The 27,705-nt window shown below is 36.7% G+C and overlaps 4 protein-coding genes and 1 long non-coding RNA gene across 8 annotated transcripts; 1 reads left to right on the top strand and 4 right to left on the bottom strand.

The window, feature by feature from the left end:
• Positions 1 to 18: 18 nt before the first annotated feature.
• On the bottom strand, positions 19 to 4,405 carry zgc:112023 (PI-PLC X domain-containing protein 1). The gene is made up of 6 exons (XM_058779942.1): positions 4,015 to 4,405; positions 3,774 to 3,910; positions 3,040 to 3,168; positions 2,795 to 2,950; positions 1,952 to 2,132; positions 19 to 799 (listed from the first exon to the last, which is right to left on the bottom strand). Exons 1-6 carry the CDS (start codon positions 4,118 to 4,120, stop codon positions 534 to 536), a joined length of 975 nt encoding a protein of 324 aa, XP_058635925.1. The 5' UTR covers positions 4,121 to 4,405; the 3' UTR covers positions 19 to 533.
• A 79-nt stretch (positions 4,406 to 4,484) lies between these two features.
• LOC131542881 (PI-PLC X domain-containing protein 1-like) lies at positions 4,485 to 8,939 on the bottom strand. Its single transcript, XM_058779943.1, has 7 exons — positions 7,851 to 8,939; positions 7,647 to 7,772; positions 5,841 to 5,971; positions 5,636 to 5,758; positions 5,373 to 5,534; positions 5,058 to 5,229; positions 4,485 to 4,934 (listed from the first exon to the last, which is right to left on the bottom strand). The coding sequence occupies exons 2-7, from the start codon at positions 7,732 to 7,734 to the stop codon at positions 4,696 to 4,698; spliced, it is 915 nt and encodes a 304-aa protein (XP_058635926.1). The 5' UTR covers positions 7,735 to 7,772; positions 7,851 to 8,939; the 3' UTR covers positions 4,485 to 4,695.
• Positions 8,940 to 10,635: 1,696 nt separating this feature from the next.
• Positions 10,636 to 15,153, bottom strand: rgn (regucalcin). 4 transcript variants are annotated; one of them, XM_058779119.1, is made up of 7 exons: positions 15,038 to 15,153; positions 13,818 to 13,983; positions 13,478 to 13,663; positions 12,765 to 12,971; positions 12,535 to 12,666; positions 11,641 to 11,795; positions 10,636 to 11,549 (listed from the first exon to the last, which is right to left on the bottom strand). In XM_058779119.1, the coding sequence occupies exons 2-7, from the start codon at positions 13,978 to 13,980 to the stop codon at positions 11,499 to 11,501; spliced, it is 894 nt and encodes a 297-aa protein (XP_058635102.1). In that variant the 5' UTR covers positions 13,981 to 13,983; positions 15,038 to 15,153; the 3' UTR covers positions 10,636 to 11,498. The 4 variants fall into 4 exon arrangements, with proteins under 4 accessions (XP_058635102.1, XP_058635103.1, XP_058635104.1 ...); XM_058779120.1 differs by having other exon boundaries at positions 13,818 to 13,985; positions 15,041 to 15,149; XM_058779121.1 differs by lacking the exon at positions 15,038 to 15,153 and adding an exon at positions 14,880 to 14,898.
• Positions 15,154 to 15,319: 166 nt separating this feature from the next.
• On the bottom strand, positions 15,320 to 27,592 carry vps16 (VPS16 core subunit of CORVET and HOPS complexes). Its single transcript, XM_058779899.1, has 23 exons — positions 27,457 to 27,592; positions 26,795 to 27,359; positions 25,340 to 25,428; positions 25,144 to 25,235; positions 24,329 to 24,457; positions 24,070 to 24,214; positions 23,821 to 23,936; positions 23,475 to 23,597; positions 23,203 to 23,258; positions 22,938 to 23,122; positions 22,186 to 22,262; positions 21,542 to 21,673; positions 21,268 to 21,431; positions 21,001 to 21,109; positions 20,064 to 20,198; positions 19,863 to 19,971; positions 19,325 to 19,422; positions 18,499 to 18,603; positions 18,160 to 18,237; positions 17,854 to 18,023; positions 17,028 to 17,124; positions 16,843 to 16,946; positions 15,320 to 15,919 (listed from the first exon to the last, which is right to left on the bottom strand). The coding sequence occupies exons 2-23, from the start codon at positions 26,842 to 26,844 to the stop codon at positions 15,775 to 15,777; spliced, it is 2,508 nt and encodes an 835-aa protein (XP_058635882.1). The 5' UTR covers positions 26,845 to 27,359; positions 27,457 to 27,592; the 3' UTR covers positions 15,320 to 15,774.
• Positions 15,930 to 17,497, top strand: LOC131542858 (uncharacterized). The gene is made up of 2 exons (XR_009271804.1): positions 15,930 to 16,732; positions 17,281 to 17,497. It is a non-coding gene; the product is annotated as an uncharacterized LOC131542858 (long non-coding RNA).
• Positions 27,593 to 27,705: the final 113 nt, after the last annotated feature.

Here is a 27,705-nt window from a genome sequence, read left to right as displayed (position 1 = left end):
GGCTGGAATAAACAGGCATAAAAGTAAAACCCATGTTTATTTACCTCGTACAACCTACACAAACACACAAACTAAGTGTGAAAGGCATCAGTGAACTGGATTATCATTTAAGTAGATACTATAAATGTTAAGCACCTTAGAGAGAGAGCACTCACAGGGGCGTCTAAAATTAGACCCCACAGATACATGTAACCCACATGGACTGAAAGCCAAACGGAGTGTCAACAATATATGAAGTCATGACAGGACATTAGACGTTACTAAAATTAACTGCGACTCATTGGACAGGTAATGCACTAATCTATTGAGCCACTTAGTCTTTGATTATATCAATCTGCCCTTTCTGCCCTTTTGTCAAATATCCAAAGAAGTTTCGTTTTTGACATTTCAGTAGTGTGATGTAACTGTAAAGTTGCAAGTAACAATTTTGAGACATGTATCAAACAAAAATCTAAATATGGATTGCCTGTAGATGGCAGTATTGCACAAGACATGGTTTCCTCACTGTTTAGGGACTGTCATAAAAGTACTGTTTATGGCAGATTTGTGAGACAAGTCTCTTTTAAGAGTGTTTGATTGAGTCCAACAACCAGCTGGGTGAATTCACTGCTGAAAGCCCCCACAAAATCTGCACAGATTATGTTGACACATGATTTGCCCGGGCCTGGGCGCTGCTGCTTGACCCAGTTCAAAAGCAGACTATAGGAGCTCAAGGTCATGCTTTGTAATGACTGGCACGGATGAGAAAGAACATACTTGGCATCCTCAGTTAGGTTCAGACCAGCAGCAAAAAACTGACCTGAAAACAAATTCAGGCAATTATTTAGTGGAAACAATCTTTAATGAAAGATATTCTTTCCTTCCTACCTACCGGCTTCTTTTTTCTGAGACATAATTTCTAAATGTAACTCCTCCTTTAGGCTACAACCATCAAACTCAGGACAGACCTTCAGACTGTGCTGACTTGGTATGCTATATATTTTCTAACTGATCATACATACGATTTTTAAAAACCATGAACAAAACTATGAAAAAATCCCAGAGACTTTAATTGAGAGGACAAAACTTTCACACAATATATCTAATAGTTTTTAGGCTACATTCAACAATTTCATCACAGATCAGTCCATTATCTATTTATCTAAATCATATAGCAATATGATTAGCAACATGTTAAATAATGCTACCAACATGACAGTAATGTGCTAAATTGCCAGCTTGCTAGCAAATGTTTCTAATCATGCTAGAAATATTCTAACGTGTTAAATTATGATAGAAACATGTTAGTAATGTTCTAATTCTAGGAATGCATCATACTAGCAATATGCTAGATATGTGCTAAATCATGCTAGCACGTTTTCAAACATTCTATTAATGTGTTAAATCATGGTAGTGCATGTTATCGTTTAATGCACAGCTAGCCGTTGATTATCCCATTTATGCCATGGTCATTTGGCAGCATTCACATGTTAAAGATGTAAATAATATTTGCGCTGCAATATTTGACCGGAACTATAAAAATTAGTTATTTTCGTCTGTATTACTATTCAACTGTAACTGTATGTTACTATGGTTACCAATGTTTATAGGAAGCGCATTAATATAGAACATAATTAAACTGACCTGGAACTACCTGTGCAGTTAAACAAATTTAATCAACACCTGTCAGCCAATCAGAATCGAGTATTCAGACAGACCGTGTCATAAATCATTTTTATCCATGTTAGCAGCAGTATTGTACTAAATCATGCAAGCAACATGCTACATCATGCTAGTAAGATGCTAAAACATGTTTGCAACATTTTATTGACTTTCTCAGACTTTTCCAGAGAAAAATCTTCAAACTTCAAACCTTGCAAAATTGTTTCAAACTTTCAGACAAGGCTTTGTCAAGCCAACATAAAAGTTTGTCATCTAACTTTATCTATCTTGTTTTGTAATTATTACCGACCTGGTCTTCCTTCTGTTTTTCTCTCCTCCAGGTAGGATATGACATGTTTTGGATCTGATGTATTTGCCCACCAATATTCACACTGTGGCCACAATTCCTCATATCCAGACGCAGCTGAGTCATCATATGACAGAATAACCTGATAATTGTGATTCCAGCAGTGCCACAGTGAGGGTATGATCTGAAATAAAAAAATAATAGAGTTTACTGAGATACACGCTGTCCAAATATACCTACTATATATAGTATATGTATCCCTTTACTATCCCATGAGGCAACAGGAGATGATTTGTGAATGGCAGTGAAGTAACACAACTGATGCTGGTAGATCACATGACAGTAACAACGTGGCAGATGTAGTATGTTCGAATTTCATTCATATGACCCATATTCATACTATACAGAACATACTGAGTTTGATTAAGACACATTAATGGTCATAAAATATTTTTCAAACCAAGCATTGCACCTACTAGACAGTATGCATTTTTAGATGCAGATATAGTATCTAAAAAGGTATTGTGGCCACGAATTAAGAAATTGTACCATTGTTTAATGTAAATCGTGGTCGCGATTTTACTAAATTACACCAAGGGCACACATTAGTACATTGTGGCCACAATTTAAATAAAATAAGGACATTTTTATGAATTTGTGGGAACGAAATCTTAATTTGTGGTCACAGTATCTATTTTTGTCCAGAATGTTATATGCAGTGCTCTGAACTATTCTGATTTTTTTGTTACATTTACATTTGTTACATAAAGAAATGACAACACATACATCAAGATTCAAGTTATTTCATAAAATTTGCATGTTTTAAAATATATGGAAATTACTTACATTATTGGGACAAATTTTATTGTCAAATGTGCTTATGAGGAATTGAATGAGGTCTTTGTGTTGATCCAGGTTCATGCCATCAAAGGCAGAAAGTGCAATAATGACCACTTCCTTGGTGTGCTGATCTAACCAGTGAGCAACTTCTGCGAGCGCTTCCTTAAAATAACAAAACCAGAACACAACCAAAGTTATTTCTGACTTGGAATGAGGAATTAACATTCTTCCAAAATTCCGATCAACCATACCTTCACTGTCAGAAGAGAGTAGATCCCATGTGCAAAGTAGAAAACTTTATCAGGATCTTTTATCTTATGAGCTATTCTTAAATCGAGAAACCGAATGCCTAAATCCAGCTGGTTAGAGATACTATCTTCCTGGATAAAAAAGATAAAAATAAACAATGTAAAATGTTGTATATCATCAACACCCATCATTTTGTCATAATTTGTCCACACTTAAGTTGATTTAAACATACAAGACTTCTGTGAAACACCAAAGGGGGCAGAACGACTCACTAGGGAGTTCACCCAAAAATGAAAATTCTGTCATAATTTACTCACCCCAAGTTGTTTCAAACCTGTATAACTTTCTTTCTTCTGCAGAACACAAAAGATGATATTTTGAAGAATGTGTTTCCAAACAACTGACGGTAGCCACTGACTTTCATAGTAAGCCTAGCCTATTTTTTTTCCATACTATGGACGTCAATTAACTGTTTTGTTACCAACATTCCTCAGAATATCTTCTTTTGTTTTCAACAGAGGATAGAAACTCATACAGATACAGATTTAGAACAACCTAAAGGTGAGTAAACGATGACAGAATTTTCGTTTTCGGGTGATATATCCCTTGATTTACTTTTGCTACGTGTCAAAGATGCAATGAAGGTGACTGAGGCTGTTAGTCACTGATGACGCTCTAAAGAAATCAGTACTTCATACAACTTTAGAACAACAAAATATCACATCATCGTCTGTACCTGTGTTGTCGCCCATTTGATTATACAGGGCCGAACGATACAAGGAAGCCAAGAGTCTAACAGTTGCAGCACCCTCGGCGAAGACTTCAGTACTGAGGACCGCTCATCTAAACAGTAAGTCATGGTGTCATGACTTCCTAAAAAACAGTCAAACAGATGCTCAAATTGTTAAGCAGTAAAAATTTCAATAAACTGCGAAACAGAAATAAAACATGGAAATATTCAGACGTAGCTGACGAACCGGGTATAGCGAGATTCCACAGCGGTATGTCCCAAAAACCCGAGGGCATCTCGGACATCCAGTCCGAACAACAGCTGGAGATGCATAATCTTTCTTCATCCTCCATTTGTTACGTTTTCTATGAACAATTAACCTAAACACTTGTATTCCTCACAGTACCAACATCATTTACTGCACACCGGCCGCCGAAACCAAAAATAACCATTGTTTCCGCGTTTTTCTTCTTGCGACGCCAGACAGAAACACCTTGTTAAATGATGTAGCCTACAGAAGTGCACTGAGAGTGTTTGACGAGATCATTATTACCGTGAAATATGAATTTGTTAGAATTTGGAAGATTTTTCCATGAGCATGTCGATCAAGTGACACTTTTCGTTTCTTGAACCTGGATGACAACAAATGTTAGGGACCGTCAAAAAGTGCGATCCCCCCCCCGTTTTTTTGAAGAGACCCAAAACAACAACACTGGCTCACATTTGAATTTTTTTATTATTTATATTAGAATTTTACTTTGGGTATTTGTTTAATATGTTAAATGCTCAACTTTTCCCGTAACCAACCATAGATTCCCGTATATATAGGCTACTGACTAATAATAATAGCCTAATAATAATACAGAAAGATTCTTAAAGCTTCTTATACTGTTTGAAGGAGATCTCAAGCAGACTCAAAATACCCTCTTCATGAACCATTGTCGGCATTGTTCAGCTGAATGATATCCTTAGCAAAGCTATTCACTCCAACAAAATCTCCAGCAATGATGTTGACACTATCTTTGTCAGAGCCTGGACGTTGCTCCTTCACCCAGTCAAGCAACAGAGGGTAGGCCTTCATGGTCTTCTCCTTTAAAGACTTTGTGAGGTACAGAAGCATGTCATTCCCATCAAAAGTCAGGTTGAGACCAGCAACAAACAATCCCTCTGTTGACCAAATGGACACATTAAGTGCAAGGGATAAAACATTTTTTCCTTGGAGCATGTTTCAACCATTCAGACTTCAGTAAATGTAAGGTATTTTTAAGCTTTTGGCATCTCTCAGCTCACCTGGTTTTCCCTTTTGTTTCTGGTTATTAAGGTATGAAATGACCTCGTTGGGGTCCGAATTATCGGCCCACCAGTACTTGATTTGAGGCCACAAAACAGGATCGTCAACACTTCTGTTGTCATAAGAGAGGATGACCTGGTAGCCACTTTCCCAGCAGTCCTTGAGTGAGGGCTTCACATAAATTGGAAAAAAAAGTTTGAATGGTTATTAAATCATTGCTGGAACCATTTGCATCATATGCTGAGGTCCCTGAATGAATTATTTCCCTCAGTTTTTGGGGATATGGCTTTGAGGTCATGGCAAAGGGTACGTACCACTTGAGGCTTAGGACAAAGTTTTGTTTTGAAGTGCACTTTGAGGAAGTTGGTCAGGTCGGTGTGTTGATCGGCTGACATTTCTTTGAAATGTGAGAAAGCAAGGATGACAACCTCCTTAGTATGCTGTCCTAACCATTTCTCCAGTTCTGTCATTCCCTCCTGTGGTGATTCAAGGTTAGCTGTCATTACAGTTTTCCTATTAAGCTGTTGAATGCAATTAACGTAAAAAGAATAACATGAAAATGAATCAGGGTAATAACCTTCACAGTCATTGTCGTGTATAGTCCATGATAGAAGAATAAGTCACTCGATTCAGGCTTCCCAGCAACCCTCAGATCAAAGTATCGCATACCCGCATCAAGCTGCTCAGAGATGTTTTTGTCCTAGACAATCACTTGAAAACATGAATACAGACTGGCTCCTGACATTTATTGTGATATTACTGTATTTTAATAGGTACTTTACCTGGGCAGTACCCCATTTTTTGACAATGGGCCTTAAGAAAGTACTGAACATCTTGTCCAAGGCCTTTATTTTTTTAGGTTCCAGTACTGAAGAGTTCGTATCCAAGCTGTATGCCATAGCATCATGGCTCCCTAAAAGAAATGTTTGTTCTTTTTCCGTTTTTGGCTCTCTTCAAGTCACATAGCATCCTATGTTCACTTTATGTTTGTTCTATGTGATGATACGCTAATATAATGTAGCTACGTTTGATGGATAGTCTGGAAAATTCGTATTTGATTTTGGTATACAGTGAATGCACTGTAAGGCTATGTTCACACTTGGCGTCTTTTTTGAAGCTGCCAGCGTCTGTTTTACATTATAATCCTGTGGAGTAAACCGTGTTTTCAAAAAAGTCCTGAGCGCTTTTTAAAACTAGTCACATCAAATCTCAGCAAAAAATATGTTATATATGTTAATTTAGATCTGTTTGTAAAACAGTATACACAATATAATATAAATAACTGCATTTTTAATACATTGAATTATTGAACACTTACACATTTTTGAATGATTACAATTTAAGTTTTTTTTAAATAGCTAGTAAACTAGTAATACTACGCATTCTCAACAATTATGCTTTAACAAAGTCCCTTTCAAGGATTTCTATAGTCTTTGGCTTTAAGCAGTGTATTAGTAGTTAGTGTGCTACACTCTTAAGAAACGTCTTGGGCACAATCTATGTTTAATATGAAAGAATTTTCGGTATTGTTTTTTTTTTTTTTTTTACCTGCATTTTAAATCACACAGTTTTTCAGGTTACAATACAGGGTGATAATGGATAATGTCCTGGAAAATTACTAGTATCTTTTCCATTTTTCTTATGGTGTACTAACTGATCAGCAATCACAGGTACAAGCTACGAACAAAGTGTGTCATAAATAAACAATGATTCAATTATTATTATTAAATTGAACAATTGCAAACAGTAGCTAACTGGTTCAAGTGATGTGTGTACTGCTAGGCATCTTTGGTTTCCTCTTTTTGTGTAATTTGGATGGAAAATGTGTGCTTTTTTTATTGTCTGAGTCACTTACCAAAAGTAATCATTTTAAAATAAAAACCAAATAAATTTTAAAAATAGCTAAATTTGTTGCTAGGTGCTTTTGGAAGAAAAAGTTGCTAGGGTATTCTGAAAAGTTGCTAAATTTAGCAACAAAATTGCTAAATTGGCAACACTGGAGAGCGTCTTTTCAAGTTGAAAAAAGTTCAACTTTTCTGGAAAAAAAACCCCGCCCTACGTCAAGCGCCTTTTTGACAGCTGACCAATGACAAGCGAGTGGCGAGTCGTTTCCATAACAACAAAAACAACGAGAAAAACGGAGAAGATAGCCGGTATCGTACTGGTTTCAGAGCACAAGGGGTTGTATGATATGAGTACAAAACTCTATCTTGTCTAAAATTTGCTTCAAATGTCGCGCTCCCACAAACGTCGTTGTGAACGGACATTACCTTCCCCGTTAACTTCAAAAGCCGACATTTCTGCAGCACACAGCGCTAGGCTACCGTTGCAGCCGTTGTTAGCAACAAAAGACGCCCTCGGTTGCTGTTTGTAACCAAAACGCTGCCAGCTTTTTATTTTACTAAAAAAGCGCTCGTCAACTTTTTCTAGTCAAAAAAGGCACCAAGTGTGAACACGCCCTAAGTCACTTTGAATAACTATAAATGCTAATGAATTAATCTATTAGTTTTAAGTTGGAAGATGGTTATTATTATCTGAGAGCTTTGAATAATAGTTTGACAGATGTTGTTAATATTCACATCACTTACCTGGAATAGCAAGTTGGCTCAAGGGGATTTTTGTGAATTTCTCATTAAGGTTAGACATCCAGTCAGCTAGACTCTCTGTTTCAGCCATTTTCTTGTTCTTATCCAATTTTTCAGTGGTACAAATGCCTAGGTGAAAAGAAAAAGATATTTTGTGGTTTACAGCTGTCCAAGCAGACCATTTAGTTAAGTATTATCACATCATACCTTTTTGTGTCCTTTTTGTGTTTGACAATCACAGCATTCTGATTGCATTGTTTTATATGTTTAGACAACACCCTCTTGGGTGAGGAGGTTGGGTCATTATGAATCGCTCATCCACATTCAATGCGTCCCTCCCAGGTTTCTTTCAGTTCCTCTAGAATAGATTATAAGGCTAAGAAGAGAGAGGTCAACATATTCACCTCAGTATAAAATCACAGACTATTGCCCATTTTCCAGCAAATACTCCTTATTTCCCAAGAATGTTTAGGGTCAGTAAGACATTTATTTATTTATTGAAAGAGGGCAATTCTTTTATTCAGTAAGAATTAAATTGCATTAAATTGTGACCTTAAAAACAGCAACAAAATCTATTTCAAATAAAAGTTATCCATCAGAAACCAGAAAAAAAAGCATCAGTTTCCACAAATATATTATGCAGCAGTTTTCAACATTGATAATAACAACAAACATTTTTGAGTACCAAATCACAATTAGAATGATTTCTGAAGGATCATATGACACTGAAAATGGAAACTGAAAATCAATCTTTGCCAATAAATGACATTAAAAAACAAAACAAAACAGTAATTGTAATAATATTATTACTGTTTTATATGCAACCTTTGGTGAACATAAGACTAAAGAGTTTCCCCAAATTATTTGTTTTAAATTTCTTTATAAAAACACCCATTCTGGCCCCAATAAATGTTTTTTTTTTCTTTTTCTTTTCTATCCAATATAAAATGTTCCACCCTTAACAAACAATTTTATGATAATTTGCAGTTCTCACCAACACAGCTAATTCACTTCCTTTGGCAGAAGTTATTTTAAACTGTTTGCAAACGTTGCCATTTTGGAGCATTGGCAAACAAACTTAACAAGCCTGTACAGGGGAACGAATGAAAGTGAATATGCAAAAGAACTTCAATATATGAATTAACACCAAAGCACAACGGTTGATTATGGCCACACATATCACCAAAAATGTTAACTGTCTTTATTTGCATCTGTTTTTTATTGTTTGTCTTATACAGTGAGGAAAATAAGTATTTGAACACCCTGCTATTTTGCAAGTTCTCCCACTTAGAAATCATGGAGGGGTCTGAAATTGTCATCGTAGGTGCATGTCCACTGTGAGAGACATAATCTAAAAAAAAAAATCCAGAAATCACAATGTATGATTTTTTTAACTATTTATTTGTATGATACAGCTGCAAATAAGTATTTGAACACCTGTCTATCAGCTAGAATTCTGACCCTCAAAGACCTGTTAGTCTGCCTTTAAAATGTCCACCTCCACTCCATTTATTATCCTAAATTAGATGCACCTGTTTGAGGTCGTTAGCTGCATAAAGACACCTGTCCACCACATACAATCAGTAAGAATCCAACTACTAACATGGCCAAGACCAAGAGCTGTCCAAAGACACTAGAGACAAAATTGTACACCTCCACAAGGCTGGAAAGGGCTACGGGAAATTGCCAAGCAGCTTGGTGAAAAAGGTCCACTGTTGGAGCAATCATTAGAAAATGGAAGAAGCTAAACATGACTGTCAATCTCCCTCGGACTGGGGCTCCATGCAAGATCTCACCTCGTGGGGTCTCAATGATCCTAAGAAAGGTGAGAAATCAGCCCAGAACTACACGGGAGGAGCTGGTCAATGACCTGAAAAGAGCTGGGACCACCGTTTCCAAGGTTACTGTTGGTAATACACTAAGACGTCATGGTTTGAAATCATGCATGGCACGGAAGGTTCCCCTGCTTAAACCAGCACATGTCCAGGCCCGACTTAAGTTTGCCAATGACCATTTGGATGATCCAGAGGAGTCATGGGAGAAAGTCATGTGGTCAGATGAGACCAAAATAGAACTTTTGGTCATAATTCCACTAAACGTGTTTGGAGGAAGAAGAATGATGAGTACCATCCCAAGAACACCATCCCTACTGTGAAGCATGGGGGTGGTAGCATCATGCTTTGGGGGTGTTTTTCTGCACATGGGACAGGGCGACTGCACTGTATTAAGGAGAGGATGTATTAAGGAGGGCCATGTATTGCGAGATTTTGGGGAACAACCTCCTTCCCTCAGTTAGAGCATTGAAGATGGGTCGAGGCTGGGTCTTCCAACATGACAATGACCCAAAGCACACAGCCAGGATAACCAAGGAGTGGCTCTGTAAGAAGCATATCAAGGTTCTGGCGTGGCCTAGCCAGTCTCAGACCTAAACCCAATAGAGAATCTTTGGAGGAGCTCAAACTCCGTGTTTCTCAGCGACAGGCCAGAAACCTGACTGATCTAGAGAAGATCTGTGTGGAGGTGGGCCAAAATCCCTCCTGCAGTGTGTGCAAACCTGGTGAAAAACTACAGGAAACGTTTGACCTCTGTAATTGCAAACAAAGGCTACTGTACCAAATATTAAATATTGATTTTCTCAGGTGTTCAAATACTTATTTGCAGATGTATCATACAAATAAATAGTTAAAAAATCATACATTGTGATTTCTGGATTTTTTTTTTTTTTAGATTATGTCTCTCACAGTGGACATGCACCTACGATGACAATTTCAGACCCCTCCATGATTTCTAAGTGGGAGAACTTGCAAAATAGCAGGGTGTTCAAATACTTATTTTCCTCACTGTATATGTAGTACCGTTTGTGTTACTGTTTGAGTGAATTGTTGATGATGACTGAACAAAATATATTTATTAGGAGGTGGAGCTTGTTTTAAATATTTATCCTCAAACACCTTATTTAAACTCTTGAAAAAAAAAGTCTAGAATTCCAGAGATCATTTAATTTTTAAACTTTTATCTTATTATTTCAGGTTAAGCAGAAAGATTCACAAATACAGCAAACCAACAAACAAAATGAATGAATCTATTAAACCTTTGCACCAAAACCTGTAGGTTTACTTAGTATCCTTAAGTCAACATGAAACTGACCCTATTCACCCCTCTTAATGCACGGTCTGAAATGACATTTCAGCTGACGCAACAAATCCGTTTTCAGCCCCTTCCTTCCAACCACAATTCTGGCATATAACAACTGTTACGATCTAATCAATTCCCAGTAAAATTAAGTCCTGGCTACATTTTCTCGCTGAAAAGGTTTTACTCTGAAATAAAGATTATGGACATACATTAGGTTGTGAATGGTTTGTCTTTTTGACTTGGAAGAGAGAAAAAAAAAAAAATTCAATCATAATTACATTTTAAAATCATGGTTGTCTGACTCACTTCAGCAGCAGAGCCAAACCAACATCACATTTGTGATTACAAGTTACCCTAAATGACCCAAAAATACATTACTTGAAATAATCTCCTAAAATGTGTGCAAAGTCACAGATCGCTCTTTGTGTAGTTGATTTAAATTGAATTAAATTAAAATGCATATTATTCCACATACAATTACATCTTTGATTTTAGCTGTCTAGACAAAATGCTTGTCTCTAATACTTATAATAATAATTGTATCTAATATTAGAAATGTCAAACATTATGGAAATCATCTGGAATGAGGTAAGATTTTCTAATATTATATGAGGTGCGAGTATCACTGATACTCTAACTGCATGATTAGAACACTATTGTTGTATTGTGACTGCAAAATGATCATGACGCTTTCATTAACAATCACTTTTTCCTTGGTTTTCATCCAGTGTATGAGAATGGTGGGATGCCCTTCACTCCTAAACCAGACACCTATGATAGGAATAAATCATATAATTAATGTCATTATGTGTCGGAGTTGATGTCATGCTACTTTGAGCATGATATGAAATAAGATGTCTACCTTAAATGTGCAGCCAGCTTCAGGATGCTTGGCTAGTGAATCTGCATCCATGCCTGCATACGCTGAGGTGACATAGAGATCACTGTAGTCTTTCCCTCCGAAACAGCATGAAGTGGTTTTCTCAGCTGGTAGTTTCACTGTCTGCATTCGTGTGCCTGAGACGGGAAGTTCATTACTGTTCAACCACTGAAAAATTCAACTACTGAAACATTGGACTGCTCTTTGTTTTTCATTTAGACTTTCTATTTATATTCAGTTGATCGTTGGTCATTTGCAAGCTCTTGGAAATGTTAGTCTAAGATGATGGAAGAATTATGGTTTTTGTTGTTGTTTTTTTTCATCAAAATGATGCATATACATACATACATAAATATGGTAAAAAAAGGCTGTTTTCTATTTGAATATATTTAAAATATATTTTATTCCTGTGATGGAAAAACCACATTTTCAGCAGTCATTACTCCAGATATCAGGGTCACATGATCCTTCAGAAATCATTCTAATATGCTGATTTGCTGCTCAAATCATATTTTTCTCAATTTATAAACAGCTGTGACACTTAATTTTTTTGTGGAAACAGAGATATGAACTTTCTATGTATGAATATTTAAATATAGGAATGTTTCTTTCATAAACATGAGTTTGATGACCAATTATGGAAGCAACAGTGTGGAGACTTTTTGACTTCCCTCAGGATTATGGATTTTTAAAATAGTGGTTCATGAGTAAATTATGACTAAAATTTATGAGGAGGCTTTCATATTTTGATCAACATAAGTTATACTGCAAAAGTGAGTTTTGACATTACAACAAATTATACAGTACATTTCACCATTAGTTTTCATATTAAATATATTTGCCGCAGCTACGTTATATTTCTATAAACTCACACACCTGTTTGTGGGTCGATACGCAGCACTCTTCCTGCACTGTAGCAGGCAACCCACAGTTTGCCCTCTGTGTCTATGCACATACCGTCTGGTATGCCTTCATCTTTCTCCATCTTGTAAACCATTCTGCGGTTAGCTTAGACAGAAATAAATAAATATACAGATTTTACAAAACCACACAAGCCTAATTTTTACATCAAGACCACAGTCCAATGCAATGCAAAACAAACTCACACAGCCCTCCAGTCTGGATGTCATAATCAAAGGCCTCCACCATGAACGCCAGGCTGTCGATATAGTAGAAGATGCGGTGATCCAGTGACCAGTCCAAACCGTTGGAGAGGTGCACTTGGTCAAAATGCTGGACAACAGATTGGTCAGGAAGGAGGGTGTACAGCGCCCCATCCGTCACGTCAGGCTTCATGTCCAAACCCATGGTACCTGCACACAGTAAAGAAGAAGTGTAAATGGCACAGTCCAACTGGTTTATTTAAAGAATTAAAGGTTTAGTTCACCCCAAAATGACAATTCTGTCATCATTTACTCACCCTCATGTCATTCCAAACCTGTGTGACTTACTTTCTTCAGTTTCTGTTCCCATTGACTTGGTTTTTTGATGCATACAAAGGAAGTCAATGGGAAACAAAACTGTTTGGTTCTTCATACATTCTTCATAATATCTTCTTTTGTGTTCAGCAGAAGAAAAAAATGCATACAGGTTTGGAATTACATAAAGTTGAGTAAATGGCGCAAAAATTTTCATTTTCGGTTGGACTACATCTTTAAATTCAACCAGAAACTATTATCAGCTTCTGTAAATTCTGTAAAAAACAAAAACTACAATGCAAAGTTACAACTGTCACAAGATAATACTTTCAATTTTCTTATACTTTACATATGCAGAGTGAAAATATGCTTTTGAACATGTGATTTCTCTCACACAGTACCTGCAAAAAACCTGCCAGCTGGATCTACTTTTCCATCATTGAAGCGGGTGTTTGGTTTTTCCCTGTCATTGACATTGGCGACAGGTGTAACTGAACGCTTTACCCAGTCAACAAATGCAAACCGTGTTTCCTCCGCAATGACGTAACCACCTGCCTGCCGTGGAACCACACAGCCTACAAGTTTCTCTGTGCAAAGACAAGACATTTAAATTAATCAACATTACAATGCAAACACTGACTACATGTATTCTGGGAATTGACTGTTAATTTGATTACATTTTCCTTGAAAGTCACTAAAAATGCAGCCCACTCTAAACTTACTGTATGTCTTCAGGCTTACCTGTGGTAATACTGTCTATTTGATTGGTCAGTGAGTTCCACCGGCTGACCCTTTTACCCAGAATATCAACATACAACAAAGTGGAGTCCTTCTCCTCCCAGACCGGACTCTCACCGACTTCATTCTGTTCTTTGATAACACATTCAACTTTAATGGACGACATGACCTGAAACACACAAGTACAGTTCATGTAACTGTCTGATGTCCTCAAACAAACCTTAGAAACTGCTTAGTTAAGATCAAGAAAAACGAAGTTCAGTACAAGAAGAAACATGCTGGTGTAGTGTACACTCCAGAATAAATTAAACTTGAAGCTTTATTTTAGCAGGGATTATAATATGTTATGTCATGATATGAATACATGATAAACATTAAATTAACTCTTATATTTATATGTATACATGAATTTCTGATCTGTTGATGGTGAAGTGTATAACCTTAGCGCCACTAGTGACATCAAACAATAATCTGTTCAAAAATAATCTGTTGTCAAACCGGTTTCCCCAGAACACCGCCTCCGTCTGCCATTGGTCGATAAAAAAAATTAGTCCCGCCCCAAACACACGCCATTGGTTGAGCCAAACATGCCGCCCTGATAGCCACATACTATTATTATCGCGTAAGTGTTTAACCATTTGTTGACATTAACATAAAGTGTGACCATTTGGTATGGATCATCAATACAACCTCAATTAATTAAATTATGAGCCATGAATGAATATGTGACGGATTGAACATTAATACAATGTAACCTAACTGTATTCATAATCATAACCGTAATCACCTCGATCATTCGACACTTTAGTGATTAATAATGTTGAATGACAGTCATGCAGAATGTCTGTTACAAATGAATCATTGATCAGTCACAATTTGTTGTGTATCACGCTCGTGTCTACACACAACAGTTCTGTTTTTAAAAATACACTGCGTTATTCGATTATATATATTACAAAATTGTTTTAAAGCAACCCCCGCCTGCGTGAAAGCTGAACATATCGATTTTTAAGACAGGCACCGTTACAATGTTTAATTTAACGAAATTACACCAACAAAACAAACCGAAACAATGAGAACTGTAAAGAACAGCACATTTGTGCTCAGTCTTCTGGAAGGGCTGAACTACAAAATCACGTGATAAAGAAGTCATGCAGCTCTATGCAAACAGTGTTTGTTGGACATCATATTTTCTGCAAACTAAGACGTTTGTACTGTCGTACCTTTTTTTTAACTATATCCTCTTTTCCTCTCTGGTCGCTGTTCTTGCAAAAAGTTTCCAACTTTGCAAACTGCAACGTTTCCGTCTGTATATGTGATGTGACAGTGACAATAGAGCGCCCTCTACGCCCATACGTTTAAATACACCCTAAAATAAGGATAAAAGTGCAAGAGAGAGGAGTTTGACCCCAGTCTCTCAATGCTTTGTCATGATTAGATACAAGCGTGATTGTGCTAAAAAGAACCAACAGTGTGATTTATGTGCACACATCGCACTCAACACGTTTTGATATCCAATCATAGTTTAATTAAAATAATAAGTGTTTTGTTATATTCATAAAGGCAAATGATCTCTACAGAACACAGGCATGAACATACGATCAAAGACAGTATGATTATACAACACGCAAACAATGGTTCATTATTCAGTTATAGGTACAAAGGTTTTTATGGTTTACAGGGAAGTGCAAGATGGGAACCGCTTCTAGCTGTCCGACAGACACAGCAAAAACATAAACTGCTGACATGCTAATTTTCTTGCTGTCCATCTTTTTCTCCACCCAAGAAATTTCCTTCATTGTGCAGAATTTTCATGAAAATGTTCCAATACATCACGAGTCATTTACATAGCCGAAAGCAGATTCTGCTGCGAGCTGTTTTATGCAGGAGAATGGGTGCACAGAGGTTCACTATCAGTCAGCAAATGAAGTTGAGCTGAGCAGTACAGAGGTGTACAGGCTCACTTTTTGACAGCAGTGGCTTTAGCACGGTTGAGACGTTCCATCAGAAGATGATCAGTGGTGGCTGAACAGCGTGACAGAACAGTACTGATCTCTGATTCATTACGCCTCTCGATAGCAGCCTCTGCGGCACCCTCCATATCCCTGTGTGAGAGACAACAATATTTATTGTGGTTCTTTGTCTTAATCATGAACAGTAATGTACAATTCTGTTCAAAGCTCTACGGTAAGAAAGATTTTTTTAATGTTTTTGAAAAAAGCCACCGAGTCTGCATTTGATCAAAAATAAAGTACAAACAGTAATACTGTGAAACATTATTACAATTTCTAATATTTTTTTCTATTTTAATATGTGATGGGAAAGCTGAATTTTTAGCATCATTACTCCAGTCTTCAGTGTCACATGATCCTTCAGAAATTATACTAATATACTGATTTGCTGCTCAGAAAACTTTTTGCAAAGAATACAATAATAACAATTTATTCAGCGATTCTTCTCCGAATTGCCGTCTTCTGCCATTTTAATCAACATAATCAGCGTTGTTTATGTTCAGTAGACAGATATGTATATATATATATATATATATATATATATACATACATATGTATATCTATGCAGGGCATGCATGCTTAATGTAAACAACGCTGATTACGTTCTGGGGTACTCTCCAAAATGGGGGAAGACGGTAACTCGGGGAAAAGAATTGCTGAATAAATTATATTATTATTGTTTTCTTTGCGCATAAAAAGTATCCTCGCAGCTTCGTAAAATTACGGTTGAACCCCTGATATCACATGGACTATTTTACCGATGTCCTTGCTACGTTTCTGTGCTTTGATCGTGGTAATATCATTGCTGTCTATGTAGGGCCAGAGAGCTCTCAGATTCCATCAAAAATATATTAATTTGTGTTCCGAAGATGAACGGAGGTCTTACGGGTTTGGAACGACATGAGGGTGAGTAATTAATGACAGAATTTTCATTTTTGGGTGAACTAACCCTTTAAAGTATTACTTTCTTTCAAAAAGAAAAAAATGGCCAAATACATTTCGGAACAAACTCTTACCCCACTGCAAGGTGAGCTTTGACCTTCTGCTCAGGTGTGATTTTAGTCACATATTTCTTGGCTTCATATTTGTTATGGTGTTTAATGCACACCTCAACGAATGGCTGTAATCAGAGAAAGACGATTATAAATACTTCACAAACAATAACTCTAAGAATAATTCAGATCATCAGGACACAAGTTACCAGATATCCAATAGGAGACTTTTTGCTTTTGGCAAATTTCTCCAGTTCTTCCCAGTCCTCCTTCTCAGCCAGAGCCTTTAACTTCAGCCACCAGAACCTGATAATGAGAAACACCCTTCACTCATATCATCATGACATTCACATTATCCATCCATCCATTTTCCACACTGCTTATATTCTGCAGGGTTGCGGGGGGATGGGACCTATCCCAGCGTCTCGGACCACCATTCACATTATATTATTCTTCATTTAGAAACATGAAGACTTGCAAGACTTGAAGGATCTGCTACTAATGTCTTGGTGCCAGATACAGCAGGACAGATTCAGAGGTCTTTTGGAGCTGTTTTGGCAGCACAAGAGGTGGTTTTATTGTTGTGGATGTTCAGTGTATTTATTAAACACCCTATATGGGATTTGTAAACACAGCCTTTTGGGTTATGTGCATTTTTTAAATATAAAAATAGAAATTCCTGAGACTGATATTTATTATCACTTGCTAAATTAGATGTTTGCAGCTGAACCTGTTCATTTTGATTACACATACGATTACCCAGGTTACACCCATGAGAGCAGAGATATATATTTTTAATTAAAGGTAGCATTACAACTGTAGTCTTTAATTACAGTCGACAGTATTAGCTCTGGTTTATTAGCTCAAAGTCACCACTGAAGCTCAGAGAATGTTTTCGTGATTCTCAACACTGCCACTGGGATATGAATTAAATGTTGTTCAAGGGTATATTCTTTCATTAAAACAAAATAAAAACAGTGCCACAGAAGGAGAAACTATAAATCATGTGGGTAAAGCAATAAACAGATGGCACACCTCTTGTCGGGCACTCTGAAGTCTTTGTAAATTTGTTCAGCTTGTTTGTGCAATCCCACAGACAGCAGCGTGGTCAAAGTGTCATGAAGAGAGAATCCCACGAGCGGCTCACGCTTCTCTTCCTCTAGCTTCCTCTGAAACCGCAGCAGACGCATTTCATCTTCTGTTGTCTGAGAGAGGAGAAAGAAGAAAGAAAGGCTATAATTCCTTTTGATAATTCACAGATGTAATGTTCTGGCTACACTGAGAGTGAACTCTGACCCAGGCTGCTAATCTGCCTGTAACAGTAGAGTCTGAGGTCTTCACCTTGGCAGAAAATTCATTCTTGGCTTTGTAGTACTCGTCCACTGCACTTTGTAAAAGAGCAATCCGAGCTTCCAGTCTCTGCAATTACACACAAACATGCACATTACATTTATTTTCTCAGTAGATGCATACTTACCAAAGCAACTAGCAAAATTAGGTTACTAAAAATAACAGAAGAGTATTAACAAATGAAGGTGGAAGGCAGAGAAGACATGTTTTCAAACCCAAGCCATTGGTGGAAATGCAGCCACCCTAATTTGTTGACCTTTTATAGCACTTCTGTCTTTCAAATCATGGAAGTGGGAAGAAAATGAGGAAGAAAGAGATGTAAACACCTACCTGCTCTTTATAGCTGGCCTTTACATAAAAATTGCCAAGTTCTTCATGATCATCATCTTGATTGAAAAGATCTTTGAGTGTACCCTGCTCCTGATGTTTACAGAACTACATACATACACAAAATAAACAAAGACAATGTGAACAGTGTAAAAAACATGCAGTGTTATTTTAATATTACTGATATGATATCATGGTGTTTATTAATATTAGCTTTTATTTTTATAGTTTTAATTTAATTTAATTTTAGGTTTTGGTCATTTTGTTATGTGCTTATTTCTTTTAAAAAATACTTATATTTGCCTGTAATTTATTTTTATTTCATTTTTAGTTTTGGAAAGTTGAACTTCAATTTCAACAAATTTATTTCTGTAAGTTTCCAGAAATTTCATTTATGTTTAGGCTTTTCATATAATATTTCTATTTTATTTTATTTCAGTATTTTTTCAATTATGAAAAAAACTTTCAGCAGTTTTAGTTTTACTGTAGTTAACGATAACAATCACTGAAGCTATGGTGCTGACGTGAATTGCTTTTTTGAACAATTGTCCTAACTAGGCAGAAGTAATTTTTCCGTATATAAAGCAACAAAATCATAGCCAATCAGAACAGATTTGATGTACATATATATGAGGGATTTGGACCAATCAGATTTTATTGAGGCCCTTTGCCACGTTCACAGACATGAACGTTAGCTCATGAATATTATTTAGGTTAGCTTAAAAAGAGATAGGGCATGGTCTTGTCATAAATAATGCCTGTGGTTCTCAGTTCTGAAGCAGCAGATTGTGTGTGTCTTCGGGAAGCAGGTGTGTGCAGATGTGCATACCTGTTTGTAGAGGCTCAGAGCCACAGGTTGGTTCCTCAACATCATGAAGAAGTCTCCTCTGTTCAGCTCATTCTTCAGGTACATGACCACTGTGTACACTAGCATACAAGAAAACATGCAGGTAACCCATCTCCAGTGATTCTGGATACTATTAAAAGTGTGTATCTGTAACAGAGTGTGTGTTCCTAATGCTTTTGGCTCCGAGTAAATGTAAGGATGAAGTATATAAGCGTGTTATGTGAGTGTTTGCTCAGTTTAGCATCAGATGACATTTCTATTTAAATTCCTGTCAAATGGAGCGTAATCTTTAAAATACATGAAATATTTTTGATGCATATAGTTGATCTGACCAAGCTACTATTTGCTGACAAATTTAATTTATGACATACTACCATTCAAAAGAACAGGTAAAATGTTTTGGGTTAGTAAGATTTTTTTTTTTTTTTTAAACAAATTTAACAGCAGTGTATCTACATAAAATTATGCCTAGGTAGGCAGCTCACAAGGTTTTGAAACATGTATGTGAATGAGTGTGTACCGAGGTCTGTGTCTCCACTCTCAATGGCTTTGCTTAAAGCCAGAGGGCTTTTCTTCATTTTTAACAGCAGTGGGACCTGCTCGCCAGAACGAGGCTCAAACTCCAACAACTGAAAAAGAAAGGCCAACACAAACTGACTGACAACCCATAATATCAGTGGCCCTTGGTCTTTATTAGAACATAGACTGTGTGTGCGTGTACCTTAATGGCGAGTTCTGTGCGTCCACTCTCATATGCTTTAGTGGCGATTTCAGAGTAGGAGATTCCAGCAGCATCAGCAAGCTTCACACTCACAGATTTTGCTATGACTTCATCTGATTCTTCTTTCTGCTGGACCTACAAAAGCACACACAAAGAAACTTTTATGGGGTTTAACTGATTGGCACTTCACTCACAAGCTTTGCCGTGCTGCATCAGAACCTCTCTGAACAAAAGGTTCATCACATCTTCACAAGGTTTTGCAAGTACAATGAAACCCATCTGCACCTGCAGATGTCCTCTGGTTCTGAAAAAAGCATCTGTGAAAACGCTTGATGTCTGTGGATTTATAAAACTCATAATGAATGGCAAATCAACTTTAGAATAAATGGGGACTTCAAAGAGACACAAAAGTGCCATAAAATTATTATAAGAGTAGTACATATGACCATGCAAAACTTTGGGGTCAGCAAGAGGTTTTTAATGTTTTTGAAAGAAGTCTCTTATGCTCACCAAAGCTGCATTTATTTGATCAGAAATACAGTAAAAGCAGTAATATAGTGAAATATTATTACAATTTGAAATAACAGTTTTAAATAACGGTGAGTCTTTTCTATCAAGTTTGAAAATTTAATGCAACTTTGCTGGATAAAAGTTTCTTAAAAAAATGTAAATCCACTGAACCCAAATTTTTGAAGGGTGTATTCATCAAAGTTGCATAAAATTGATCAAAATTGACAGTAAAGACTCACCATTAATAATATTTCACTATATTACGGTTTTTACTGCATTTCTAGAATAAATAAATACATTTAATTCAATTAAAAAATTAATTCTATTAAAAAATGTAATTGTATTTTATAGTTTTATCTATAAATATAAACATCACAACATCCATATTTTTAGACTTTTAAATAACTAAATAAGCACACACACACACCTTGTAGCAGGCCCAGTGTTTGAGTACTCGGCTCACTCCCTGATATTCTGGAGTCTTTAAATAGCGGCAAACCTCAATAGCTAGTGGATAGAATTTACGATACACCAGCCTGAAACACAGAAAGAGCCATAGATTAAGAGGAATAATCTGCTTTGTCACACTCATTTTACAACTTTACTCATTTCAAAGGAAGTGATTAAAAAACAATTCTCTGCAATGCAAACAGACAATTGTTCTGCACAGAATTAGATTCTCTTATGGTCTCACCTGTCGATGAGCACCTGTATAGTCATCTGTTTGAACTGAGTGTGGGTAAGAGGAATGCCGACGGTATAGTCTCGGACTGCATTCAACACCCGCAGGTCTCTGCACATGCTGACAAACTGCTCTGGAGGAAAATTACTCAAAAAGCACTTCCCAAATGAGGCTGCCTGCAGAGACAACAATTGAGAGAGAGAGAGAGAGAGTAGGTATATGTATTGTCATTCCTTCTGTAAATGAAATGTCTCTCTTCCCGCAGCGTTGAGGCTTTGTGGCTCACCCTCAAAAGTGTTTTTTGTGTCTCAGGTTCATGTTCATGTCCGGCGGCCTCCACACACTGCCTCACAGCCTCGCTCAACAGACTCTGCTCTTTAATCTCTCTCAGATACTCATCTGCCTTCTGACTCTCTTTCTGCAAATATTTTCAAACACAAAAGTCATTAGATATAATATACCTGCCATAATTAGCACCTATAGGATAGTTCACCCAAAAATTAGAAAAAAAAAAATACTATGATAGTCAATGGCTACCGGCAACTGTTCAGTTACCCACACATTCTTGAAAATATCTTCTTTTGTGTTCAACAGAAGAAACTTAGGTTTGGAACAACTTAAAGGCCGAGTATATGACAACAGAAATTTCATTTTTGGGTGAACTGTACCTTTGACACAGAGAATTTTTTTTCTGCTGGCAACAATTAAACATTTTAAACATGTATTTTTTAATTGTCCAAATATATACCATTAACAACAAATATTTTTTTTCCCAATAACTTCAACAAAAGTAAGTAATTTTCAACAATAGCTGTAATTGTTAATCTATTGTCATTTATATGTATTACATTTTTCACTTTACATTTTCCCTTTTTTTCACACCATGTCGAACTTTAATAATGTGGATCCGACACAGTAAATGTGTCTTACCTCATATTCTTTATGAGCCTCCAGAAGTAATGCTCCAGGAGCCATTGAGGCAATTTTAAAGATCTCCTCACATGCACCTGCAGAGAATCATGGGAAAATTAAATCACTTGTGGGCTTGACAGATGTAGAACCTGGCAGCAATCCATATACATTATTAGTGTTCAAATATTTGGGGTCAGTAAGATTTGATTTTTAATTTAATTTAATTTTAGGTTTTGGTCATTTTGTTATGTGCTTATATCTTTTAAAAAATACTTATATTTGCCTGTAATTTATTTTTATTTCATTTTTAGTTTTGGAAAGTTGAACTTCAATTTCAACAAATTTATTTCTGTAAGTTTCCAGAAATTTCATTTATGTTTAGGCTTTTCAGATTTGATTTTTGCTTTTGATTGAAATGAATCCTTTTTTTCACCAAGGGTGCATTATATCAAAAGTAACACTAAAGACCTTTATAATGCTACAAAAGATTTCCATTTCAAATAAATTCTGTTCTTTTAAACTTTCTATTCATCAAAGAATCCTGAAAAAGTGCATCACGGTTCTCACAAAAATACTGAGCAGCACAACTGCTTTCAACACTGATAATAACAAATGTTTCTTGAGCACCGAATCAGCTGACTAGAATGATTTCTGAAGGATAATGTGGCATTGCCATCATAGAAATATATTAATTTTAATCCTGTCAAAATCTAATTGACCCCACACTTTTAAACAGTATTGTGGAATTTTCTCAATATACATATTCTAACCTGGGACCTCTTGCAGAAGCTCATGGTGTGTTCCACTGATGATCCGAACCCCGTCCAGCTCCGGCACCAGAATTGAGTCATCATCCAGGTGGTACTGAATGGTTTCTTTACATTCTCCCACCACTATGAGGAGCCCATCCCACATTACCACAGCTGATGGCTGCTGACTCTTGGGCCTGCGACACCTGCAAAAAAAAACTTGTCCTTTAAAATAATGTGAGTGAAAATATACATAAATCATGCAAAGTGTAAAAGTATGCCATACCAGGCCATCTGTTTAGGGGGAGTTTTGATTTTGGTGTCCACCTCACTGAGTTTCTCCTGCACAAGAAAACATTCCCTTGATGCTGCTTTGTTGTGCAAAAGTATTAAGGCTTAAGACAGAGCAATTAATTAACTAGGCAATTAGTTAACTAATCAATTAAAGTGGACAGAGTAATGAACTGATGGAAAAACAATAACTTAGACCACTGACCACAAGTTTCTGTGACCAGAATATACATAAAATACAAAGTGATATTGCTGGGTTTCACTTACTTTTAGGTTCGACGTGCCCATCCACACATGGCCAGAGTCAGTGAGGAGCGCCAGATACTTATAACTGAATGAGACACACATGTGAACTATACTGGATGCTTGTGGAGAGAGACCTGAGGGAGTCTGATACACACATGCGCGTGCACACACACACACACACACACACACACACACACAGATACAAACATTTTTTAGCAGGTGCTTTCTTATCCACATTGGCTGTTTATACACTGTTTTGATTGCTTTTTGATTCAGGGCAAAAAAGACTGGCATCTTTTATGAGGTAATAAAACACTGATAATATCCGAATATCTGTGTAGTTTGAGTCTGTGTGAGTGGTCATTACCACAGGTGTGCAGGCTGTATTGTCTAAGATGTACAGATGAGATCCATTGGCCACCAGCACTTTACTTTGTCTGTCTTGAGTCAGGACTGCCCAGCATAAGGGTGCCTCCTGTAGACCTGAAATAATAAAAAAAGACCACTCAGGGTTAGAAACACAAACGCTTAATAAATGTATCTCACTTACATATTATCTTTCACAATTCTGTGGAATTTGGTATCCTTATAACATCACAAAGAATGCATATTTTACCTGGAACCTCAGGCAACCGCCTCAATTTTATGTCATCAATATTTGTGGCCAACGTGAATCGCAAGGCACCTGTCAATATGGCAACACCTGTCCCATACGGCGAATGGAAAATCTTGGTCTCCAGCACCTGACTCTGAGAAACCTCCTGTGAGAGAATCAATGCTATGGCTCAGATATAAATCAATACCGATTTAAAGAAGCAATGCTTTGAAATTACAGAATTACGGATGCATCCTTTTTAAAATGTATGCATTCTCACATTGCCCATGCTGAAGTGTCTCTTGAAGCCACCCAAGAGATCGTAGACGAGCACAGTGCCATCCTCCTGAACACACAGTAGGTCATCAGACACTGTCCAACCCAACTGCTTCACCATTCCACTCTTCCACTGAGACAGACAAAGAGAGAAGTTACCATACAGATTTTTTGTTCAATAAAGTATTCAAAAGGAACAGTATTCTTTAATGACTAATAGTTAATTGTAGGGCTGCAGAATATGGGGAAAAATGCGAAAAAATTAAGCCTTAAATTTTAAGTTTGCTAAATTTAAATATTTATTTATATATCAATATAACAATACAATTATAATAACAATAATGTACTAAAAATATTACAATTACTAAATAAAAACAAAATAAGAAATATTGTATTATAATTTCATCATAAAATTAATCAGTAAAAAGTAGAAAAACACTTTTTTTGTACACAATTACAACTGTAATATTTATTTTTTGTATATTAAACCATTTAACTTTTATTTTGACAGAAAATCACACTGAGCCCATAAAGCATCTCATTTATTGTTTAAGTGCTTCTTATAACAAGTATGGGAAGATCCCGTTCCCAAATGCATGTTATAAACAACACTGGCTCAGATCAGATGCACAGATGAGTTCATGCAAAGCAGCATTTACTGCTTTGTGCAAACACCGCTGGATCACAAACAACTCACATGTAAGAACTCAGTGCTGTGCATATTAACTCAATTAAATGGCAGTCTTTGTGATTTGATAATCGCATTAAACCATATCGTGATTAACCGGCCAGCCCTGCTGTGCAGCTGTGTTTTCTTACTGGAAAACTGGCCAGAGGCAGTCCTGAAGAAGAGTAGATCTCTAACTGAGGTCTGGCACTGGGAGAGCGTCGGTTATGACCCTTTAGGAGAGCTGATAGAGAAAGAAGTGTCTTTGTCTTTGAACGCCACAAAACTGTACCGAGATATAATCATACATAACAAGATTTTGCTGGGCTGATCTCACCCAAAACTTACCGATGGGACCCCCATACGGAGCTGCAGCAACCAGACAGTCTTTCAGACCATCTTTCAGATTCCAGCCCATCTCATACAATTCAATCTTTCTGTTTCAGGAAAAAGAAACAAAGAAGGAGGAGGCAAAATGTTAAAAGCATAATAGAACCTGGCATGACTGCCCTGCTGTACAACATACTGTAAAAGCCAGGTTAATATGTTTGCCTAGATAAACACAACCCATGCTTTCTGGAAACCTCAATGGACCCAGCAATTCTGTTTTGTCTATAGGTCAAAATAGTTTTTAGTGACTTTCTCATATCTTACATGCCATAGTTTTAAGACTAGATGTACTTTAAAGTGGACATCCAGGGGTTTCAGAGATATGCTTAGCAATGACAACATTCTTGGTCTTGAAAATTGGCTGAAAAGACATGACAAAATTTTTTTAAATGTGTAACAGCAGGTAAACTATACTTTCCTTATAAATAAAAGTTTCTGGAAAATGTCAATGTTTTAGAAGCAGACAATTTTCTTCCCACTATCCTTGAACGGAAATATCAGGATGTCCACCAAGACACCACAAGTCAAGTCAATGGGTAAATGGTGTACAATATTCCATTTCATATGAAAAAAAGTTAGCCTAATACTCTCAATATTAAAATAATTTTATTGTATTACAAGTTTAAAACAAGTCGTTATCAAAAATTGTTATATAAAGAACCTTTTTAAACTGCAAGGTTGACATAAATTGTGTAATAAATACATACATAAGCTATTATATAAACAATAATGTAAGATCAATCACAAGTTGAGAACACATGTGAGCTTTGGTTCATTCATGTTTAGTGGAAGTTGAGATTCCTGTGTCAAAATACTGAAAAACATTGAATTAAACAGCTACGACACTGACAAATTCATACTTTTGTACATAACGAAAACATATAGCCTACATTAAACCTATAACTGAAAATATTTTTCTAAACTATTCAATGTGTGTGCAGATAATTTGCATGAAATAAGCTAGAAGCACAATTTTTATGCAGTGCTTTGCCTTCATTTTCTTGTCTTGATGCCAAGTTATGTGATTATAGTTTACATAAAGCAAACTAAGGGATTTGTTGAGAACTGTAACCTAAACACATTTAAAAAAAAAGTTGTAAAAAAAGTTATACTACTAATAGATTTACATTATTACGAACGTTTCCAGAATACCATAGTTAATTCAGTCATAGTTAGAATTAAATCCACGCTACTTTAATAAAGGAACACAGGCAGTTGTGCTGCTTGTTAAATGATCCACTGCTACTCATGACAGCTGTCACATGACACCAGTGACTAATCAAAACAAACATGCAGTTTAAAAGCTACACTTTCTCTCTACCTAAATGAGCGCATGTGTGCAGGATGATGATTTCATACACTTACATTCTGCACATTTAATAAACAGAATGATTAAGCTGTTCTGATATTTACCTGTAAAAAGCCTCGCCCAGAGGATTCCAGTTCGCTGTGACAAACGCCATGTCCTCTTCTCTTCATGAAACGATGGAAAGTGTTGACGTTTATGATAAACGACCCAGTTAGCGCAGCATTATGATTTATAATTTCTACTGTGCTGTTTATTTCATTATTCCTCGTCCATCTCTTCCTATAATCTTCTTCTGGCTCTATGATGGCGTTGATCCGAGACCAGCGCCTGTGTTTGGCGCCGGCTAGTGTTTCGGAGGTGGCACTACAGTAGGCTACTACTAAAATGTCAAGGGACCTCGATGCTGTTTCTAATTGATCAAGCACGATAATAATAAATGGTAAATTAAAATTAAAATGATTATAAGTTTGTGTAGCTGCTGCACAGTTATAAAGCACGTAGCACATAGACTGCGTTGTCACGTGGTATCTGTTACTTTTCTCAGCGCTGCTAAAATCGCATAAAGTCGTTTGAGGTTAGCTGCGTTCACACAGTCGCTGCATGGCGATGAGGTCGCTAGTGGGCGTTCCCACTACTGGTTGCCTTGATAGCGAGTCAGGTTTCTTGCCGCTAAATTCAAACATTTTGGAGGCAAAAGAGTAAATATAATCTAAATCTAAATTATATCCGTACATACGAACAAAAATGAATGAGAAACAGAGCCTACTTTCTCCCATTGCGTATGTTTATCTCCGGCTGAGAGGAGAACGATCACATGAGCTCAACCGTCTTCTTTCCTATTGGTTGTCGCTCCCGAAAGTCGCTCTTCATTTGCATAAAGTCGAAGGATTCTGAACTTTGTCTCGTCGCTGGACACGCCCCATCCGGTCGCCAACGGTCGCTATCGCTCGCTGTCTCTCGTGTCGCCGGAAATCGCCAGCTCTCCATTGAAATGAATGGGATCGTGTCGCTTTGT

Source organism: Onychostoma macrolepis, chromosome 06 (genome assembly GCF_012432095.1).
Source record: "Onychostoma macrolepis isolate SWU-2019 chromosome 06, ASM1243209v1, whole genome shotgun sequence".
Classification (NCBI taxonomy): Eukaryota; Metazoa; Chordata; class Actinopteri; order Cypriniformes; family Cyprinidae; genus Onychostoma; species Onychostoma macrolepis.
This window is presented reverse-complemented; position numbering and strand designations above follow the sequence as displayed.